The sequence below is a fragment of the Zonotrichia albicollis genome, chromosome 27 (assembly GCF_047830755.1).
Source record: "Zonotrichia albicollis isolate bZonAlb1 chromosome 27, bZonAlb1.hap1, whole genome shotgun sequence".
In the NCBI taxonomy this organism is placed as follows: domain Eukaryota; kingdom Metazoa; phylum Chordata; class Aves; order Passeriformes; family Passerellidae; genus Zonotrichia; species Zonotrichia albicollis.
In genome coordinates, this window is record NC_133845.1 from 2,646,060 (window position 1) to 2,665,431 (window position 19,372).

The 19,372-nt window shown below is 40.2% G+C and overlaps 1 protein-coding gene across 13 annotated transcripts in view; it reads left to right on the top strand.

The window, feature by feature from the left end:
• Window positions 1-18,174, top strand: part of ARHGEF12 (Rho guanine nucleotide exchange factor 12) — a 105,773-nt gene extending 87,599 nt beyond the window's left edge. For 5 of the 13 annotated variants that reach the window (XM_074527825.1, XM_074527826.1, XM_074527828.1 and 2 more), the window contains 8 exons: window positions 6-93; window positions 847-936; window positions 1,081-1,157; window positions 1,471-1,674; window positions 4,435-4,923; window positions 7,990-8,315; window positions 10,976-11,048; window positions 11,708-18,174. In XM_074527825.1, coding sequence (XP_074383926.1) covers window positions 6-93; window positions 847-936; window positions 1,081-1,157; window positions 1,471-1,674; window positions 4,435-4,923; window positions 7,990-8,315; window positions 10,976-11,048; window positions 11,708-11,718 — 1,358 coding nt within the window. In that variant the 3' untranslated portion in view covers window positions 11,719-18,174. The remainder of the gene's footprint in view (window positions 1-5; window positions 94-846; window positions 937-1,080; window positions 1,158-1,470; window positions 1,675-4,434; window positions 4,924-7,989; window positions 8,316-10,975; window positions 11,049-11,707) is intronic. The other 8 variants (XR_012577065.1, XR_012577067.1, XR_012577066.1 and 5 more) reach the window with 8 other exon arrangements.
• Window positions 18,175-19,372: the final 1,198 nt, after the last annotated feature.

Sequence of the window (19,372 nt, forward strand, 5' to 3'; positions counted from 1 at the left end):
TGCAGATAACAAAGCTTTCTTCGTCATCTCCATGTCGGCGACGGGGGCTCACATCTACGAGCTGGTGGCACAGACTGTCTCCGAGAAGAATGTGTAAGTGCTGGGCAAATTCCAGCTGCTGCTGGCTTTGTTGGGCCTGAGAGACCTTTTACCCCATGAATTCCTTGAGTTCCTTCTCCAAATTCAGCTGGAATCTTGTGGTCTCTGTAAGTTGTAAGTCTTGTGGTCTCTGTAAGCATCTGCGGATGGTCCCTCCCAGCTGGCTCACTCCAGACCCTTTCCTGACCTCCAAAATGGTTTTATTTACCCTTAAAATTCTGGTTTTTTGGCCCTGACTGCCAGATCAGCCACAGAAATAATCCTGCATCTTCATGCAGCACCAGAGATCTTGGCAGATTTACATTCTGGCATCACAGACACCCCAGTGCAGGAATTGGATTCTATGGCTGAAAGCTTCACTGGGAGAAACTCTTTTCTCCTAAAGAATATCCAGGCACAGATGTGTTTATGGAATCCATGCCTGTTGCTGCATCTGTGCATTTCAGTGATGTGTGAAATAATGCTTTTTCATGTATTTATATATCAATTAACTGCTTGATCTGATAAGTGATAAGGTCCTGTCTATCATTTCAATCTGCTGAGAGCATCCAGGTGAGCTGAGCTTTCTGCTGTGGGGATTCCAGGCTGTTCCTGGGGGGACTGAATGGAACAGAACTTTAAATAAAAGGACAATTCTTTTTGGTAAAAAAAGCAATAATAATATCAGCTGGGTTTAAGAGGATTAAATAGAGAAATGCTCATTGTGCCTCACTTGCTGCACGGTTTTATTTGCTGTTTGTGCTGCAGCTGGCAGGACCTTATAGCTCAGATGGCAGGAACTGTGAAGATGGGGAGCAGCAGGAGAGTGATCCCACTGCCTCAGTCAGGCCCTGGCGAGTAAGTCAGAGCTGCAGGAGGAAGAAAAGCTGATTTTTCCTTCTCCAGCACCCCTTTTCCTGCCTAAAAACTGCCCTGCAAAGCATGGATTGTGCTGCAGATGAAGCTGACTGAGAGGATGTGTTTGTGCTTCCCTCCCTGCAGAGAGGAGCGTGAGGAAGAGGAGCAGCAGAAGCTGAAGGAGCAGCATGACATTCCTGCCAGCAGCCTGCAGAGCCCAGGTGAAGCAGGGATTCAGGGAAAGGGAGCAGCAGATTTGCTCCAGGGAGTGCTGATGTGCTCAGCCACAGTCCTGGGGGATTGGGGATCCTGGGGCAGCTTTGAGATTGTTCTGGAAAGGGGTGATTTCTTTATAAGTCACTCAGAGGAGTGATGCTGAACCTCTTGGAAATGCATCTTTTACCATTCCCATCTGATTTATAAACCCTGGAAAGAACTGGCCTTGTAGCTGAAGAATCTTAGTGTTCCCAGAGCGGAATTTTCTGCAGTTTTACCATTGTTGTTTCACCCGAATTTTTGTTTTCTGTCCTCCAGATAAAGATCTGGGCCTGGAGTCTCCGTTGATGCTGAACCCTCAGTCCTCGTCGCCCATCCTGTCTGAGAAGGCCAAGGTGGAGGGGCTGCTGGAGGGGCAGTTTGAGAAGGGGCCGCAGGCAGAGCTGGCCCTCAAGGACTCCTCTGGCTGCAGCTCAGCCTCGGTGCCAGAGGGGCAGTGGGCCCGGGATGCCCTGAGGAACTGTGAGTACCCCCCTGCACGGGCAATCTCCATCCATTTCCCATTTCCCATCCCCCTGGGCTGGGTTTCACACAAAAGGGATGTGGCAGCAAGGAGTTGTGAATCCCTGCACTCTCCCTTCCCTGGGATTCAGGCATCTCCTGGTTTTTCTGGGGTTTTCTGTATCAAACAAGGCTGATCATGAATTTCTAACGTCCATGGAGTGCTCTGATGGCAGAATGATATTGCAGAGCTCAGTGCACGGTGCCACTGCTGGTCAGCAGTTTTTAAAGGCAAGGCACTCAGCCCTGGCCTTATTCCTGTAGCACTGGAGCAGAACTGGAGAGCTTGCTTGTGTTGCAGAATGCAATTTTCCTTTTTATTTTCTGTAAAATTCTGCAAATTTGTTAAGCTCACTCACATCCAAAGCCCAGGCTCAGATTTCCTGAGTTTAATTTGGTTTAATTAGATCAACACTTGTGTGTGTTGAGAAGTTTTTCTGATGGCCAAATCATTGTTTGAAATTGTTTTTTTTAAGGTTTTTAATAATTTCTTCTGTTCTCCTTTCAGAGGAGGAATGCAGGGCTCTGCAACCTGCTGGATCGGCTCTGGCAGTGCAACTCCTAAATATAACTCCCTAAAATTTCAATGAATTCATTAATCCACAGATCTGTCCTTGGCAACTCTGGAAGGGACACAGAGTCCCTCAGCTGTACTTGGAGGGAAGAGTCTGTGCAATATTTGCTTTTACCAAAATGCAGAACTCTCTCATCCTTGGCCCCAATTGCCTTTTCCATCCCTGTGCCCAAGCAATGACAGTTCTCAGAGTTATCTCAGAGCTTTAATTCCATTTATTCTCCTTCTCAGAGGATTTAAATTTCTTTTCTAGTTCTGAATATTGCCCAGATATTCTTGGTACTTGTTTTAAGAGACCAGAACTAAAATAATCTCAGTCTGGGGGTGTGTGAGGACAATTTTCGTGACCCTCCTGCATGCTGAGAGTTAAAAGAGCAGCTCTCCAACATTGTGACAAGAGCCTGAGCTGAGTGACAGCTCTGCTGTGTGACATCACGGCTTTTTTTGGGTGTTGCAGGAGCATTTTGTGGTGAGGAGGAACAATCTGGGGCTCTTGACAGCAGCACGTTTTTGTTTGGAACAATATGTCCCTATTATGAAGTGTTTGCTTGGGATAATTTGGGAGCTAAAGGAATGTGGGTTGAAGTTCACCCAGGCATAAATTTGCATTGAATTTTAGGGAAAAAATGTTTCTTAGATTTTTCCCTTTTTTTTTTTTTTTTTTTTTTTTGCTGTCATTTCAAACCTGAGTGGAATATTCCCAATTTCCTTGAGGTGGGAATCCCCTGCTCTAACCACAGCTCTGAGCTCCTGTGCAGGGTGAAGCTCAGGATCATTTTTGGAGACAATTTCTTTGGTTTTCTCCAAGGAGATGCAACTTGTCCTGACATGTTGTAAGGTAAAACAGGGGAATGAGGCTGGAGCCTTTAATACATTTATTTTTATCCCTGTTTTTCCAACCCCGAGCAAGGAGTCACACCTCTGTCAGAGTGACCTTTGTGTCTGCTTGAATCCCTTCTGTGCTCTGTGAGCCTTGCCTGCATTTGTCAGGTGCCATTAGTGCAGGATTTCCAGATATTATGATAGAAACAGAGATTTTGGGCAGGCAGGAAGGGAGGTGATGAGCTCACAGAATATCCTGAAGGATCATTGAGTCCAGCTGCTGTCCGTTTAATTAAGTTTTTTTTTTTAATATACAATATAAAAACCATCCATGATCTCTGAACCTGTTTAGAACAAGCTGAATCTCATAGCACCACTGATCTTTGGAGTGTGCACAAATGGTTTTTCTCAGGAGATTATGGGCTGTGGGACTTCTTTTCTCAGGAGAAGTGCTATGAAACATCCCCACTTCTGTCTCTAAAAATCTCCTCAAACCTCCTTCTTAGATTTTTTCTCTTTGTTTTTTTGGTTTGTTTTGGTTTTTTTTTTTGCTGTCATTTCAAACCTGAGTGGAATATTCCCATTTTCCTTGAGGTGCGAATCCCCTGCTATAACCACAGCTGTGAGCTCCTTTGCAGGGTCAAAATTTGAGTTATTTGGTCACTTTGAGCCCAAAGTTGAAATCCTCTTCTATAACCACTGTAAGCTCCTTTGTAGGGTCAAAATTTGAATTATTTGGTCACTTTCAGCCCAAAGTTGAAATCCTCTGCTATAACCACTGTGAGCTCCTTTGTAGGGTCAAAATTTGGTCACTTTGAGCCCAAAGTGGGAATCCTCTGCTATAACCAGAGCTATGAGCTCCTGTGCAGGGTCAAAATTTGAATTATTTGGTCACTTTGAGCCCAAAGTGGGAATCCTCTGCTATAACCACTGTGAGCTCCTTTGTCGGGTCAAAATTTGAGTCATTTGGTCACTTTGAGCCCAAAGTTGAAATCCTCTTCTATAACCACTGTGAGCTCCTTTGTAGGGTCAAAATTTGGTCACTTTGAGCCCAAAGTGGGAATCTCCTGCTATAACCACAGCTGTGAGCTCCTTTGCAGGGTCAAAATTTGAGTTATTTGGTCACTTTGAACCTGAAGTGGGAATCCTCTGCTATAACAACTGTGAGCTCCTTTGTAGGGTCTAAATTTGGTCACTTTGAGCCCAAAGTGGGAATCCTCTGCTATAACCACTGTGAGCGCCTTTGTAGGGTCTAAATTGAGTTATTTTGGTCACTTGGAGCCCAAATCCTGTCCCGCTCACCTGCCCCTTGCCTGTCCTTGCAGTGGGGCTGCTGAAGCAGCTCTTGGTGCAGCAGCTGGGCCTGGCCGAGAAGGGGACCCTGGAGGACAGACAGCGCCCGCCCAGGTTCAGGAGCGCGTCCCAGACAGAGAGCGGCCCCGAGCAGCAGCAAACTGCAAACGCTGAGAGGGAATCCCAGCAGGCTGCAGAGGACAGAGCCCTGGGCAGGACTGGCGAGGAGGAGAGGCACAGTGCCCGGACTGCAGCGCAGTGCCCGCCCTCGGGGGATGCCCTGCAGCTGCTGGGCACCGAGCCCCCTGCCCGCGCCGCCCTGCCCATGGACAGCACGGAGCTGGAGGGCTCCAGCTCGGAGCTGGAGGGGCTGGGGGCTGACGAGAGCGGGGAGCATTTCTTCGATGCTCGGGAAGCGCACGGCGATGAGAACCCCAGTGAGGGCGGCGAGCTGCTGGACAGGAAGGAGGAGGAGGAAGAAGAGGAAGAGGAGGAGGAGGAGGTGCAAATTCGGATCTCAGGTGAGCCTGGGGCACTCCTGCAGGGGGGGAGTGTGACTGTTCACAGGGTCTGAGGATGAGGGAAGAGACGAGGATCTGACTCCATGTTTCAGAAAGCTGATTTATTATTTTATGATATATATTATATTAAAACTATACTAAAAGAACAGAAAAAAGGATTTCAGCTAAGCTAAGAATAGAATGGAATGAATAACAAAGGCAGCTGTCTCAGACTCTCTGTCCGAGCCAGCTGACTGTGATTGGCCATTAATTAGAAACAACCCCATGAGACCAATCCCAGATGCACCTGTTGCATTCCACAGCAGCAGATAACCATTGTTCACATTTTGTTCCTGAGGCCTCCCAGCTTCTCAGGAGGAAAAAATCCTAAGGAGAACATTTTTCATGAAAAGATGTCTGTGACAGGGGATGGCCTGGCCAGGTCTGTTTGACTTCACTGTTTGTTTGTCTGGGGTAGGACATCAGCTCCCAGCTCTCACCAAGTCACTTCAGCCCTGTGCAAACAGGACCTGGTTCATTCTTCACAGAGAAGCTGAAGGGCTGGGGGACACAGGATGCACTCTGTGATAACTGGAATTGCCAAGCCCTCGATTGTGGCTGGCCTGGACCACTTCATCTCTCTACTCCCTAAAGGTTTTCCCTGCAGTCAAAGCCCTTTTTAAAGCTCTTTTCCTGATCAAGCTTCAGGAAAGAAACATGGAGCTGGTTCATTCTTCCTGTGCTGCAGGAGAAGCTGACACAGTTGTCCCTGTGACAACTGGAATTGCTAAGCCCTGGATTTTGGCTGGCCTGGACCATTTCATCTCTCTGCTCCCTAAAGCTTTTCCCTGCAATCCAAGCCCCTTTTAAGGCCCTTTTCCTAATCAAGCTTCAGGAAAGAAACCCACAACTTTCATTTTACACTGTAACAGCCTCCTGTAACCTTACCACACTCTGAGCCTCTGAAAAGTTCATTATTTTATTATTTTTATTGTTGTTGCTGCTCATGGGCTGTTTTGACAGCTTCAAATTATTGACAGCTACAAATTATTTACAAATCCTGAGCACACCAAACCTAGCAGAGAAACTGAGGTTTGTCTCTGTGCATTTTCTAGTAGAAGCAGCTGCCATCAGGTGGATTCAGCACTAACAGCCCCACAGAAGTCTCTTATCCATAAATATGCTCTTATTTAAAAATTGGATTATATCCACGTGGATAAGCCAATTTATGACTGCCCCAATGCTGCTTTCCAAATACATAGTGCAAATAATTTTTCTCCCCGAGACATTTTAAATTATTAAAACTGAGCCAACAACTTGAAGCATCTAATTTATTTGTCACCTCTTCCACTGTTTACTTTTTTAGCTGTATGGGGACATCAAAATGAGATGGATCTGTTTTTAGTCAATTCTGAGTCCCCTGTGCTGGCTTTGCCTGTGCTGTTATGGAGAAATTCATTAAATGGACTCCTGTGTCTGGGTGCAGGTTGTGAAAGCATTTTCTGTCTGTAATTACTTTATTTTTTAGTACATCAGCAAGCTCTGCTTTAAACCTCACCCATCTAAAAGTGCCAGGGCTGGAGAGGGGAGTTTGGGGATCAGCAGCTGCATTTCTCAGGTGCCATGGGTGCAAGAGCAGGATTTTCAGATGTTATGACAAAAACAGAGATTTTGGGCAGGCAGGAAGGGAGGTGATGAGCTCACAGAATATCCTGAGCTGGAGAAGAGCCAGAAGGATCACTCACTCCAGGTGCTGACCATTTAATTATGTTGTTTTTAATGTACAGTATAAAAACCATCCCTGATCTCTGAAACTGTTCAGAACCAGCTGAGTCTGACAGCACCACTGATCTTGGAGGGTTCACAAATGGTTTTTCTCAGGAGATGGATGGGCTGTGGGACATCCTCACTAAAAATCTGCTCAAACCCTCCTGAGCCCTGAAGCTTTTTGCGGGTAGTTGAATCAAACCCCATTTATTTGAAATTATTTGGTTTTTTTTAGGGGATGTGCTGTGGGACACCCCCATTTCTGTCTCTAAAAATCTGCTTAAACCTCCTTGAACCCTGAAGCTTTTTGGGGACAGTAGAATTGAAACCCATCTTCTCTGCAGGAAATTATTTGATTTTTTCTTAGGAGATGGGCTGTGGGACATCCTCACTTTTCTCTCTTAAAATCTGCTCAAACCCTGAGGAGCTTGGGGGTTTGAGCCCTGAAGGTTCTTGAATCAAACCCCATTGTCTCTGCCTCTGTCTCTGAGAAATAATTTTGATTTGTCTCTGAGAAATAATTTGATTTTTCTCAGGAGATGGGCTGTGGGACATCGGACATCCTCACTTTTGTCTCTTAAAATCTCCTCAAACCCCCCTGAGCCCTGAAGCTTTTTGGGGATGGTTGAATTGAAACCCACTGTCTTTGCAGGAAATTATTGGAGTTTTCTCAGGAGATGGGCTGTGGGACACCCCCACTAAAAATCTCCCCAAACTCCCCTGAGCCCTGAAGCTTCTTGGGGACGGTTGAATGAAACCCCTTTGTATTTCTTGGAAATAATTTGATTTTTCTCAGGAAATGGGTTCTGGGATATCCCCACTAAAAATCTGCTCAAACCCCCCTGAGCCCTGAAGCTTCTTGGGCACAGTTAAATTGGAACCCATTGTCTTTGCAGGAAATTATTGGAGTTTTCTCAGGAGATGAGTTCTGGGACATCCCCACTAAAAATCTGCTTAAACCCTCCTGAGCCCTGAAGCTTTTTGGGGATGGTTGAATCAAACCCCTTTGTATTTCTTGGAAATAATTTGATTTTTCTCAGGAGATGGGCTGTGGGACATCCTCACTTTTAAAATCTTAAAAGTCTCTTAAAATCTGCTCAAACCCCCCTGAGCCTTGAAGCTTTTTGGGGACTGTTGAATTGAAACCCACTGTCTTTGCAGGAAATGATTTGGTTTTTCTCAGGAGATGGGCTCTGGGACTCCTTTTCTCAGGAGATGGGCTCTGGAACTCCTTTTCTCAGGAATTGGGCTATGGGACATCCCCATTCTGCCTCTAAAGACCTCCAACCCCCTGAAGCCCCACTGCCATTGTCCCCGCAGGAAATTATTTGATCCTCGATGGATACGGGGCGGTGCAGGAGAGCTCCACGGACGAGGAGGTGTCGGCGCTGGTGCTGCAGTGCACCGCGCACCGGCCGCCTGTGCCGGGCTGTCTCCAGCAGCAGCAGCCGCTGTCCCCCAGGGAGCCCCGCAGGGACAGGGCCAGGGCCAGGGCCAGGGCCAGCTCGCCCCTGGCCGAGGAGCTGCGCTGGGCCGGCCTGGAGGAGCCCTGTCCCTTCCCGGGCAGCCCCCAGCTCCCCCTGCAGAGCCGCGTGCAGCTCCTGCAGTACATCCACAACATCCAGGATGCCCTGGAGAAGCTCAAGGTGCGTGGCTTTTGGGATTTTTAGTGGGATTTCAAAATTAGTATTATTATTATTATTACTACTATTATTACCATTATTATTATTACTACTATTATTACCATTATTACTATCATTACTATCATTACTATTACTATTATTACTATTACTATTACTATTACTATTACTATTACTATGCTCTTACTGTAACTATACTATTATTATAACTACATTATTACTATAACTATACTATTACTATTATTACTATTATTACTATTACTATTACTATTACTATTACTATTACTATTACTATTACTATTACTATTACTATGCTCTTACTGTAACTATACTATTACTATAACTATATTATTACTATAACTATACTATTACTATTACTATTATTACTATTGTTACTATTATCATCTAAATGTGCATTGTTTCTCTTATTTTTATTGGGTTTTTTAAATAATAATATTTATTATCATGAATAATATCAATATTATAGAATAATATAATTGTAATTTATAATTATAATTTAAAAATTATTATTATTATCATTATTATTATTATTACTATTACTATTACTATTACTATTACTATACTCTTACTATAACTATACTATTACTATAACTATACTATTACTATTACTATTATTACTATTACTATTATTATTACTATTATCATCTAAATGTGCATTGTTTTTCTTATTTTTATTGGGTTTTTTAAATAATAATATTTATTATCATTAATAATATCAATATTAGAGAATAATATCATTATAATTTATAATTATAATTTAAAAATTATTATTATTATCATTACTTTTACTATTACTATTACTATTACTATAACTATACTCTTACTATAACTATACTATTACTATTACTATTCTTACTATTCTTACTATTATTACTGTTACTATTATTATTACTATTATCATCTAAATGTGCATTGTTTTTCTTATTTTTATTGGGTTTTTTAAATCATAATATTTATTATCATTAATAATATCAATATTATAGAATAATATAATTGTAATTTATAATTATAATTTAAAAATTATTATTATTATCATTATTATTACTATTACTATTACTATAACTATACTCTTACTATAACTATACAATTACTATTACTATTATTACTATTATTACTATTATTACTATTACTATTATTATTATTACTATTATCATCTAAATGTGCATTGTTTTTCCTATTTTTATTGGGTTTTTTAAATAATAATATTTATTATCATTAATAATATCAATATTATAGAATAATATAATTGTAATTTATAATTATAATTTAAAAATTATCATTATTATTACTATTACTATTACTGTTACTATTACTATACTCTTACTATAACTATACTATTACTATTATTACTGTTACTATTATTATTACTATTATCATCTAAATGTGCATTGTTTTTCCTATTTTTATTGGGTTTTTTAAATAATAATATTTATTATCATTCATAATATCAATATTATAGAATAATATAATTGTAATTTATAATTATAATTTAAAAATTATCATTATTATTACTCTTACTATTACTATTACTATAACTATACTCTTACTATAACTATACTATTACTATTACCATTATTACTATTACTATTATTATTACTATTATCATCTAAATGTGCATTGTTTTTCTTATTTTTATTGGGTTTTTAAAATAATAATATTTATTATCATTAATAATATCAATATGATAGAATAATATAATTGTAATTCATAATTATAATTTAAAAAGTATTATGATATTATTATAATATATAGTATTATTATGTAATTATATACAGTATATATAATATAATTATATATAATACAGTATAATATATAAAATTATATAATATAATCAATATTATATAATAATATAATATTATTTCAAATTATAATATGTATAATTACAATTTAACTATTATTATAATATTATTATATATAGTATTATTATATAATTATATATAATATATAGTATTATTTTTATATATATTATATATATTATTACATAATATAGTATTATTATCATCTAAAGGTGCATTGCTTTTCTTATTTTTTTATTTATATTTATATTTATATTTATTTTAGTATGTAATAATAATAATAATAATAATAATAATAATAATAATAATAATTTACTCGAGGTATCAAATGAAGATTCTGAGTTGCACCGAGGATATATCAGACCAATATTGAGGCTTTCAGGCTCTGTACACTCCAAATTGTTTTCCAACTATATTCCAATATAGTCCAAATTATTTTCCAGATATATTCCAATATATTCCAAATTATTTTTGCATGGGACAGGGATTCTCTTTGCAGAATAACTACAGAAGGTTTGATATGTGAAACATCCAGTAGCCAGCCTTGAATTTCACTGAAATCAGAATATTTCATGCAAACGGAGCTGCTGGTGAAGGAGTTGAGGGGGCTCACTCCAGTTGGGTTTTTGCAGTGGTGAAATTTCTCTTTTCCTGTTTGTTTGAAACCCTCTTTGTGTGCCTGGTAAACGGAGATCCAGGTTACAAATCTGTGAAGAATATAACAATACACTATTATTAAATATCATTTATTATTATTGTCAGTAGTAGTAGTAGCAGCATTAATATTAAATATCATATAATCTCTTTCAAATAGACAGAAAATATAAATATTTTGGGGCTGTTTTGCAGGAGGTGGAGGAGGATTACAGCGTTCTGCGGCGCCAGGGGCTGGCTGGCTCAGCCTCCTCAGGAGAGCACTCAGGTGGGACCCCAAAATTCTGATTTAAAATTCCAGTGTTTCAAAGTGGATATTCCCAGAGCACAAAATCCACTGGTTGGGCCACCCGAAAACAGAGGCCAGGCAGGATTAAAAGAATAAAAACCAGTTCTGTTTATTGAAGGGCCTTCTGGGACATTTAGGGCAGACAAAACCCACCCAAAAATGGACTCGTTGGTTTCACGCTTTTATTTTGGTGATTTTAGAAGGTTTAACAAGATAATGATGAAAAACTCGTGAGTGACTCCTCAGAGTCCAACACAGCCTGACCATGACTGGTCATTAAGTAAAAACAATTCCCATGTTGAATGAACGATGTGCAAACACATTCCAAAGGAGAAGCAATCAGATAATTATTGTTTTCCTTTTCCTCTGAGGTTTCTCAGCTTCCCAGGAGCAGAAATCCTGTGGAAGGGATTTTTCAGAGAATGTGACAGTGCCACCTGAGCAGGGGCTGGGGTGAAGCTCTCAGTGAGCAGCTCTGCCTGTGCAGTGCTCAGAAACGCCACTCACTCCTCTCTCACCACCTTTTTTTCCCCTTTTTTTCCCCTTTTTTTTCCCTTTTTTTCCCCTTTTTTTTCCCTTTTTTTCCCCTTTTTTTCCCCTTTTTTTTCCCCTTTTTTTCCCTTTTCTTCCCTTTCCAGACAAAAGCTAGTCGTGTTTCCAGGAGTGGCTGAAGATTGGAGGAAGAGAATCAGGACCCAGCACCCGCTGTCTCCCCTGTGGACTCTGGGATGAGGGTTTGGAGCATCCAAACAGAACCATTCTCTAGCAAAGTGGGCATGGGGTGCTTTTCCTGTGGGGCATCTGCACTATCTTGTCAGTGAGGGAGTCTATTCTATTCTGCTCCTCTCCTTGCTACCAGAAATTCAAATTTTTTTTTTTTTTTCAGAACAGGAAAAAAAAAAAAAAAAAAAAAAAAAAACCAAACCAAATGTACAGAGCTTTGGGTGTAGGATATAAAAAAAAAATGTATTTAGACATTTAAAAGAAAAAAAAAATCAATGTATTTATTTGACTTTCATTCCGTGTATCAAAAGCACATTTTAATTTTTTAATCTGCCTTTTTTTTTTTTTTTTTTTTTTTTTTTTTTTTGTTGTTCTATTTTTTTGGGTAGTGACAGTTGTGGCCCACCCTGCCTGGTGAGGGGACGGGGGGGATCTGTGTGCAGGTGATTCCTCACTGGACTGGACTCTGCACTCCCTGCTGGCACCAAGAGCTGCTCGTGAAGGTGTTAGGATGGAATTTGTGGCTGGGATTTGTCTGTATCCACCCAACTGCATGGGATTTGCTCGTGTCACCACAGGAATTTTCCATGCACTAAACAGCCAGGCACTTGAGATGGGCAAATTTTCCTTTTCCCCTTTCCCATTCCTTTGCTGGGAGAGGAGAAAAAGGTTTAATTTTGGGTTGTTTTTTTTTTTTTTTCCTTGACTTTGTTGGCTTTGATCATTGTCTCCTTTGTAAAGTGATAAAAAAAAAAAATACTTGGACCTGCAGCACTTTTGTAACTCTTCTCTGGATCGTAAAAAAAAAAAAGATAAAAAAAGATGAAAAATGCAAACCCAGAAGTGTTTCAAAGATGTGGGGCAGCTGTGCCCCTGATTCACTACTGAATGAACAAGGGCTGCCGTGGAGTTGGCCACAGGTACTGCTGATTTTAGGGCCAGTAAGTTTTAGTACCTGGAGTATGTCTTGCTGAGGGCTCGGGGTGGGCTTTGGGGTTGGTTTTTTTTGGGGTTGGTTTTTGTGGAATTTTGCTTTTTTTTTGTTTTGTTTTGTTTTTGGAAATCATTCGTGCCAATGAGAGGGAGATTGGTGACCGTGTCCTGGTGGGGATCCTGCCAGGGTGGGAATTGGGGTGACAGCCTGAGCCCAATTCCATTCATTTCCCATCCCCTGGGCTGGATTTCACACAGGACAGCAGGGAGTTCTGGATCCACGCCCTGCCCCTTGAGGTATCTCTTTGTTTTCCTGCTTTTCTCTGTCAAATGAGGGTGAAAATGAATTTTTACTGTGGTGGTTCAAGCTGTCCCCGTTGTCACTGGGCTGGGCTGCTCCTGCCACGTTTTCAGCTCTTTCAGGGAGCCAAACTGAGCATCCTGCACATCCCATGGACACTCGGAGCTTTGCACAGCACCAGGATCCTCCTGCTCCTCTAAAACAAACATTTTCCCTTTAGCTGCTGGCAAGAAATCCCCTCTGGCCCTGTCAGAGGAATCCCAGCTCTTGTTTTCCTCCCAGAATCCTGTGGGAAATGAATTCAGGTGGCAGCAGAGGGGATTTCAGTGTCCTGCTTGGCACAGGGAGGAATTCAAACTGTCCCCAGTGCCACTGTTGTTGTTTTTCTCCCAAAATCCTCTGGAAAATGAATTCAGGTGGCAGCAGAGGGGATTTCAGTGTCCTGCTTGGGACAGGGAGGAATTCAAACTGTCCCAGGTGTGTGAGGAACACACCCTCATTTCAGATTTTCAGCTCTTTAAGGGAGCCAAATTTCTTGACTGCTGGCAAGAAATCCCCTCTGTCCCTGTCAGAGAAATCCCAGCTCTTGTTTTCCCCCCAGAATCCTGTGGGAAATGAATTCAGGTGGCAGCAGAGGGGATTTTACCGTCCTGCTTGGGACAGGGAGGAATTCAAACTGTCCCCAGTGCCACTGGGCTGCTCCTGCCACGTGTGTGAGGAACACACCCTCATTTCAGATTTTCAGCTCTTTAAGGGAGCCAAATTTCTTGACTGCTGGCAAGAAATCCCCTCTGTCCCTGTCAGAGGAATCCCAGCTCTTGTTTTCCCCCCAGAATCCTGTGGGAAATGAATTCAGGGGATTTCACTGTCCTGCTTGGCACAGGGTGGAATTCAAACTGTCCCCAGTGCCACTGTTGTTGTTTTTCCCCCAAAATCCTGGGAGGATAAATTCAGGTGGCAGCAGAGGGGATTTCACTGTCCTGCTTGGCACAGGGTGCTTCAAACTGTCCCCAGTGTCACTGTTGTTGTTTTTCCCCCAAAATCCTGGGAGGATAAATTCAGGTGGCAGCAGAGGGGGTTTTGGTGTGGGAGTTGGAGCCAGGAGCCCTTGGAGGGAGGGAAGGGAGGAATTGCTGTTGTTTGAGGAGCGTCACCACTGCCAGGAGCTCCCTGGGGTTTTTTTTTGGGATGCACCAATTCCTGTTGTGTGGGATTATTGTCAGTATTCACCCAGCACTCAGCCCCTCAATTCCCTGGATTTTAAACCTCCAAATTCCCTCAGCCTGGAATGGTGCCAGGAGGGAACTGAGAACAGCCCAGACCTGGGGCTGGACCCATTTTCCCCTCCCACTCCAAATCCAGGAGCAGTTGTGGTGACCTTAAAGGGTCTGAAGTGATTCAAAGGTTCCCAGATCTTCCATGGAGCTCCAGGGCAGAGGGAGCTCCGTGTGGCTTTGGAAGAAAGTTCTGGAAGGGCAGCACAGGTGGGGTTTGGGGAGGTTCCGGCTCTTTGGTTGTGGTTGGACACAAAATCCTGGCTGGGTCTCTCCAGGTTACAGAATTCTGTGGTGGTCCCTGGTGTCACCTCTGGTGTCACCTCAGGTGTCACCTCAGGTGCTTGTGGCAGCAGTGGAGAGCTGGCAGTGAGTTTGTGAATTCACGTTTTTGCCTCTTTTCCCAGAGAATTCCTTTCCAACGAAATTCCTTTCCCAGGTAATTCCCATGGAATTCCTTTCCCATGGAATTCCTTTCCAACGAAATTCCTTTCCCATGGAATTCCTTTCCCATGGAATTCCTTTCCCATGGAATTCCTTTCCAACGAAATTCCTTTCCCATGGAATTCCTTTCCCATGGAATTCCCTTTCCCATGGATTCCTTTCCCAGGTAATTCCCATGGAATTCCTTTCCAACGAAATTCCTTTCCAACGAAATTCCTTTCCAACGAAATTCCTTTCCAACGGAATTCCTTTCCCATGGGATTCCTTTCCCATGGAATTCCTTTCCCATGGAATTCCTTTCCCATGGGATTCCTTTCCCATGGAATTCCTTTCCCATGGAATTCCTATCCCATGGAATTCCTTTCCAACGAAATTCCTTTCCAATGGAATTCCTTTCCCATGGAATTCCTTTCCAATGGAATTCCTTTCCCATGGAATTCCTTTCCAATGAAATTCCTTTCCAACGAAATTCCTTTCCCATGGAATTCCTTTCCCATGGAATTCCCTTTCCCATGGAATTCCTTTCCAACGAAATTCCTTTCCAACGAAATTCCTTTCCCATGGAATTCCCTTTCCCATGGGATTCCTTTCCCAGGTAATTCCCAGAGAATTCCTTTCCCATGGAATTCCTTTTCCATGGAATTCCTTTCCAATGGAATTCCTTTCCCATGGAATTCCTTTCCAACGAAATTCCTTTCCCATGGAATTCCTTTCCCATGGAATTCCCTTTCCCATGGGATTCCTTTCCCAGGTAATTCCCATGGAATTCCTTTCCCCTGCAAATTCCCTTTCCCTCCCTGGCACACCCCACCCCTCAGGCCGGAGCTCACAATGCACCATCCAGGATTCCCACTGTTATTTCCTCCTTGAAGCCCTGAGATTCCCCCTTTATTTTCAAATGGGATTTTCATTTTCATCTCCCCCTGATTGGTTGGGCATGCCCTTATCCAAACATTTCTCTGGAGTTTTTTTGTCCCAACCTCTCATCCCAAAATTATTATTTATTTTTTCCCCCCCTTCCCCAAACAGAACAAGGATTTCTTGGTTTGGGAACAAGGATGGGAAATAAGAACATTTCCCGAGGGCTCATTTCCCTCCTGCTCGTGGGCAAAAGCTGAAGATGGAATTTTCTGGAATGGGAATTGCCTTGTCCTGCAGGAGATCCCAGATTGCCCTGGTGGCGTCAGGGGGGTGCAAAGCTCAGGCAGCACCTGGCTGGGCTTGAAATGGGATATTCTGATTTAAAATGGGATATTCTGATTTAAAATGGGATATTCTCATTTAAAATGGGATATTCGGATTGAAAATGGGATATTCTGATTTAAAATGGGATATTCTGATTTAAAATTGGATATTCGGATTGAAAATGGGATATTCTGATTTAAAATGGGATATTCTGATTTAAAATTCCAGTGTTAAAATGGGATATTCTGATTTAAAATGGGATATTCAGATTTAAAATGGGATATTCTGATTTAAAATTCCAGTGTTAAAATGGGATATTCTGATTCAAAATGGGATATTCTGATTTAAAATTCCAGTGTTAAAATGGGATATTCTGATTTAAAATGGGATATTCGGATTCAAAATGGGATATTCTGATTAAAATGGGATATTCTCATTTAAAATTGGATATTCTGATTTAAAATTCCAGTGTTAAAATTGGATATTCTGATTCAAAATGGGATATTCTGATTCAAAATGGGATATTCTGATTTAAAATTGGATATTCTGCTTTAAAGATCCAGTGTTTCAAATGGGATATTCTGATTTAAAATTCCAGTGTTAAAATTGGATATTCTGATTTAAAATGGGATATTCGGATTTAAAATTGGATATTCTGATTTAAAATTCCAGTGTTTAAATTGGGATATTCTGATTTAAAATTCTGGTATTTTAAATTGGATATTCTGGTTTAAAATTCCACTGTTTGAATTGGAATATTCTTATTTAAAATTCCAGTCTTTCAAATTGGCTATTCTGATATAAAATTCCAGTGTTAAAATTGGATATTTTGACTTAAAATTCCATTGTTTAAAACTGGATAGTCTGATTTAAAATTCCAGTGTTTAAATTGGGATATTCTGATTTAAAATTCTGGTGTTTCAAATTGGATATTCTGATTTAAAATTCTGGTATTTTAAATTGGATATTCTGGTTTAAAATTCCACTGTTTGAATTGGAATATTCTTATTTAAAATTCCAGTCTTTCAAATTGGCTATTCTGATATGAAATTCCAGTGTTAAAATTGGATATTTTGACTTAAAATTCCATTGTTTAAAACTGGATAGTCTGATTTAAAATTCCAGTGTTTAAATTGGGATATTCTGATTTAAAATTCTGGTATTTCAAATTGGATATTCTGATTTAAAATTGGTTATTCTGATTTAAAATTTCACTGTTTAAAAGTGGCTATTCTGATTTAAAATCCCAGTCTTTCAAATTGGATATTCTGCTTTAAAATCCCAGTGTTATTCTGATTTAAAATCCCAGTGTTTCAAATTGGATATTGCGATTTAAAATTCCACTGCTTAAAATGGGATATCCTAATTTAAAATTCCGGTGTTTCAGATGGGCTATTCTGATATATAAAATTCTAGTGTTCAAATTGGATATTCTGATTCAAAATTGCATAATTTCAAATTGGATATTCTGATTTAAAATTTGATATTCTGCTTTAAAGTTCCAGTGTTTCAAATGGGATATTCTGATTTAAAATTCCAGTGTTAAAATCGGATATTCTGATTTAAAGTGGGATATTCTGATTTAAAATTCCAGTGTTAAAATCGGATATTCTGATTTAAAATCCCAGCATTTCAAATTGGATATTCTGATTTAAAATCCCAGCATTTCAGATTGGCTATTTTGCTATCAAATTTAAAATTCCATTATTTCCAATGGGGTATTCTGATTTAAATCTCCCTGCTCTTGGATTTCATTCTCCTGGATCCGGTTTTTTTCTGCCTGTTCCCCAAAAAATCCCTGGATTCCTTCCCCAAAGGTGCCAACTGACAAGCAGATGTACTGCAAAAGGGATCCTGCAGCCAAAACACTGATTTATTTCCAATTAAGTCTTGTGGAGCTCTCTTCATCCTAGAATATTTTTATTTTCTTTGTACAACATACAATCATGTACTCTTAACAGAGATTTACTTTAAAGAGAAGAAGAAGAAAAAAAAAAAATCTGGAAGTATTCTTTAAAAAAAAAAAAATACACAAAAATCTTTATTAATAATCCTGTATTTTTACTGATCATGTTTGAATGTCTAAAAAGACTTTATTTGTTCTAATTATCCAGATGTATGTTTGTAAAATAGCTCTTTTATGACTTAGCTGATCGGGTTGTATGTTTCTGGAATTAAATATCGGTCACTTAAAAAGAAAAAAAAAAAAAGAGAAATCTGTTTTCAGGACCTGGGAAATAGAAAATTTAAGCGTTTCAAATATCATTAAATAAGCTTAAAGGAAAATCAGCTTTGTCTGGTGGATTTTTTCGGGGTGGTTTGGCTGTAATTACCTGAAGGGTTTGAAAGGTAAATGACGGAAAAGGAAATTTTTCCAGAGATTGAAGTACCTTGATTGTATTTTTTTGCTGCTCGGAGCTAATGAATTATTAATTAATTACTTAATTAATGAATTGGCAGAGCACCCAGTACAGGAAAAGAGATCCCCCCTTGTTCCTGCAGGAATTGGTGGGTCCTGCACACCCCTGGCAGGTGAGACCAGAAAGGGAATTTCTGCCCTTTTTTTAAGGAATTTCTGGTCACAGAAAGAAATTCAATGATTTTTGGAGCAATTTAATGAATTTCAGAGCAATTTTAATGAATTTCAGAGCAATTTTAATGAATTTCAGAGCAATTTAATGAATTTCGGAGCAGTTCAGAGGAGCTGAACTGGCTGTGAGACAGTGCAGCCTGAGCAGGGAGTGCTGCTCTCAATCCCAAATAATTTCTGGCTTCCTTCTCCTTTTAAATCCAACCAGAACCATCATTCAGTTAAATTAATTAATTTATCTCATTAATTAATTGTTATTTTTAAAAGGAAATTGGTTTTGAAGGTTGGTGTAGAACCCTTCCCTGTGATATTTCACCTCAATATTTATTTGCATCCCCATTTTCCTGCTGGATCTTTTTCCCTCCTCTGGGACCCACCCAGAACTGGAAAAGAGAAATGAAATTAAAACTCAGCTGTGAATTTTGGAGCAGGGAACATCTGTGCTGAGATTTTGGTGATTTCTGAGCAGAGGCTGCTCCCCCTGAATCCTTGGATTTGGTGACATTCCTGTCTTTCCCTTCCCTGGAAGGTGATGACAAAAATAAATCAATTAAAACAACACCAAAATAGAAAAAAAAATCAGTTTTATTCACAAAACCTTGGGAGCTTTTCTCTTTTTTTTTTCCCTTCTCTGTCTGCATTATGAACATGGAGCTCCTTGAGAGATTTCTTTATTACTTTATTATAATTGGTGATCTGAGCTCTGTTGCACTTTCCTAATGAAGCTCTCCGTGTTTTGCCTGTTTAAATGTTATTTTATATATTCCCTTTACTGCCTTGCTGTAAATAAATGATTCCAAAACCCTCAGCAGCTCCAGAGAAATCCCAGCTGGGGCTGGGCTGCGGATTTGGG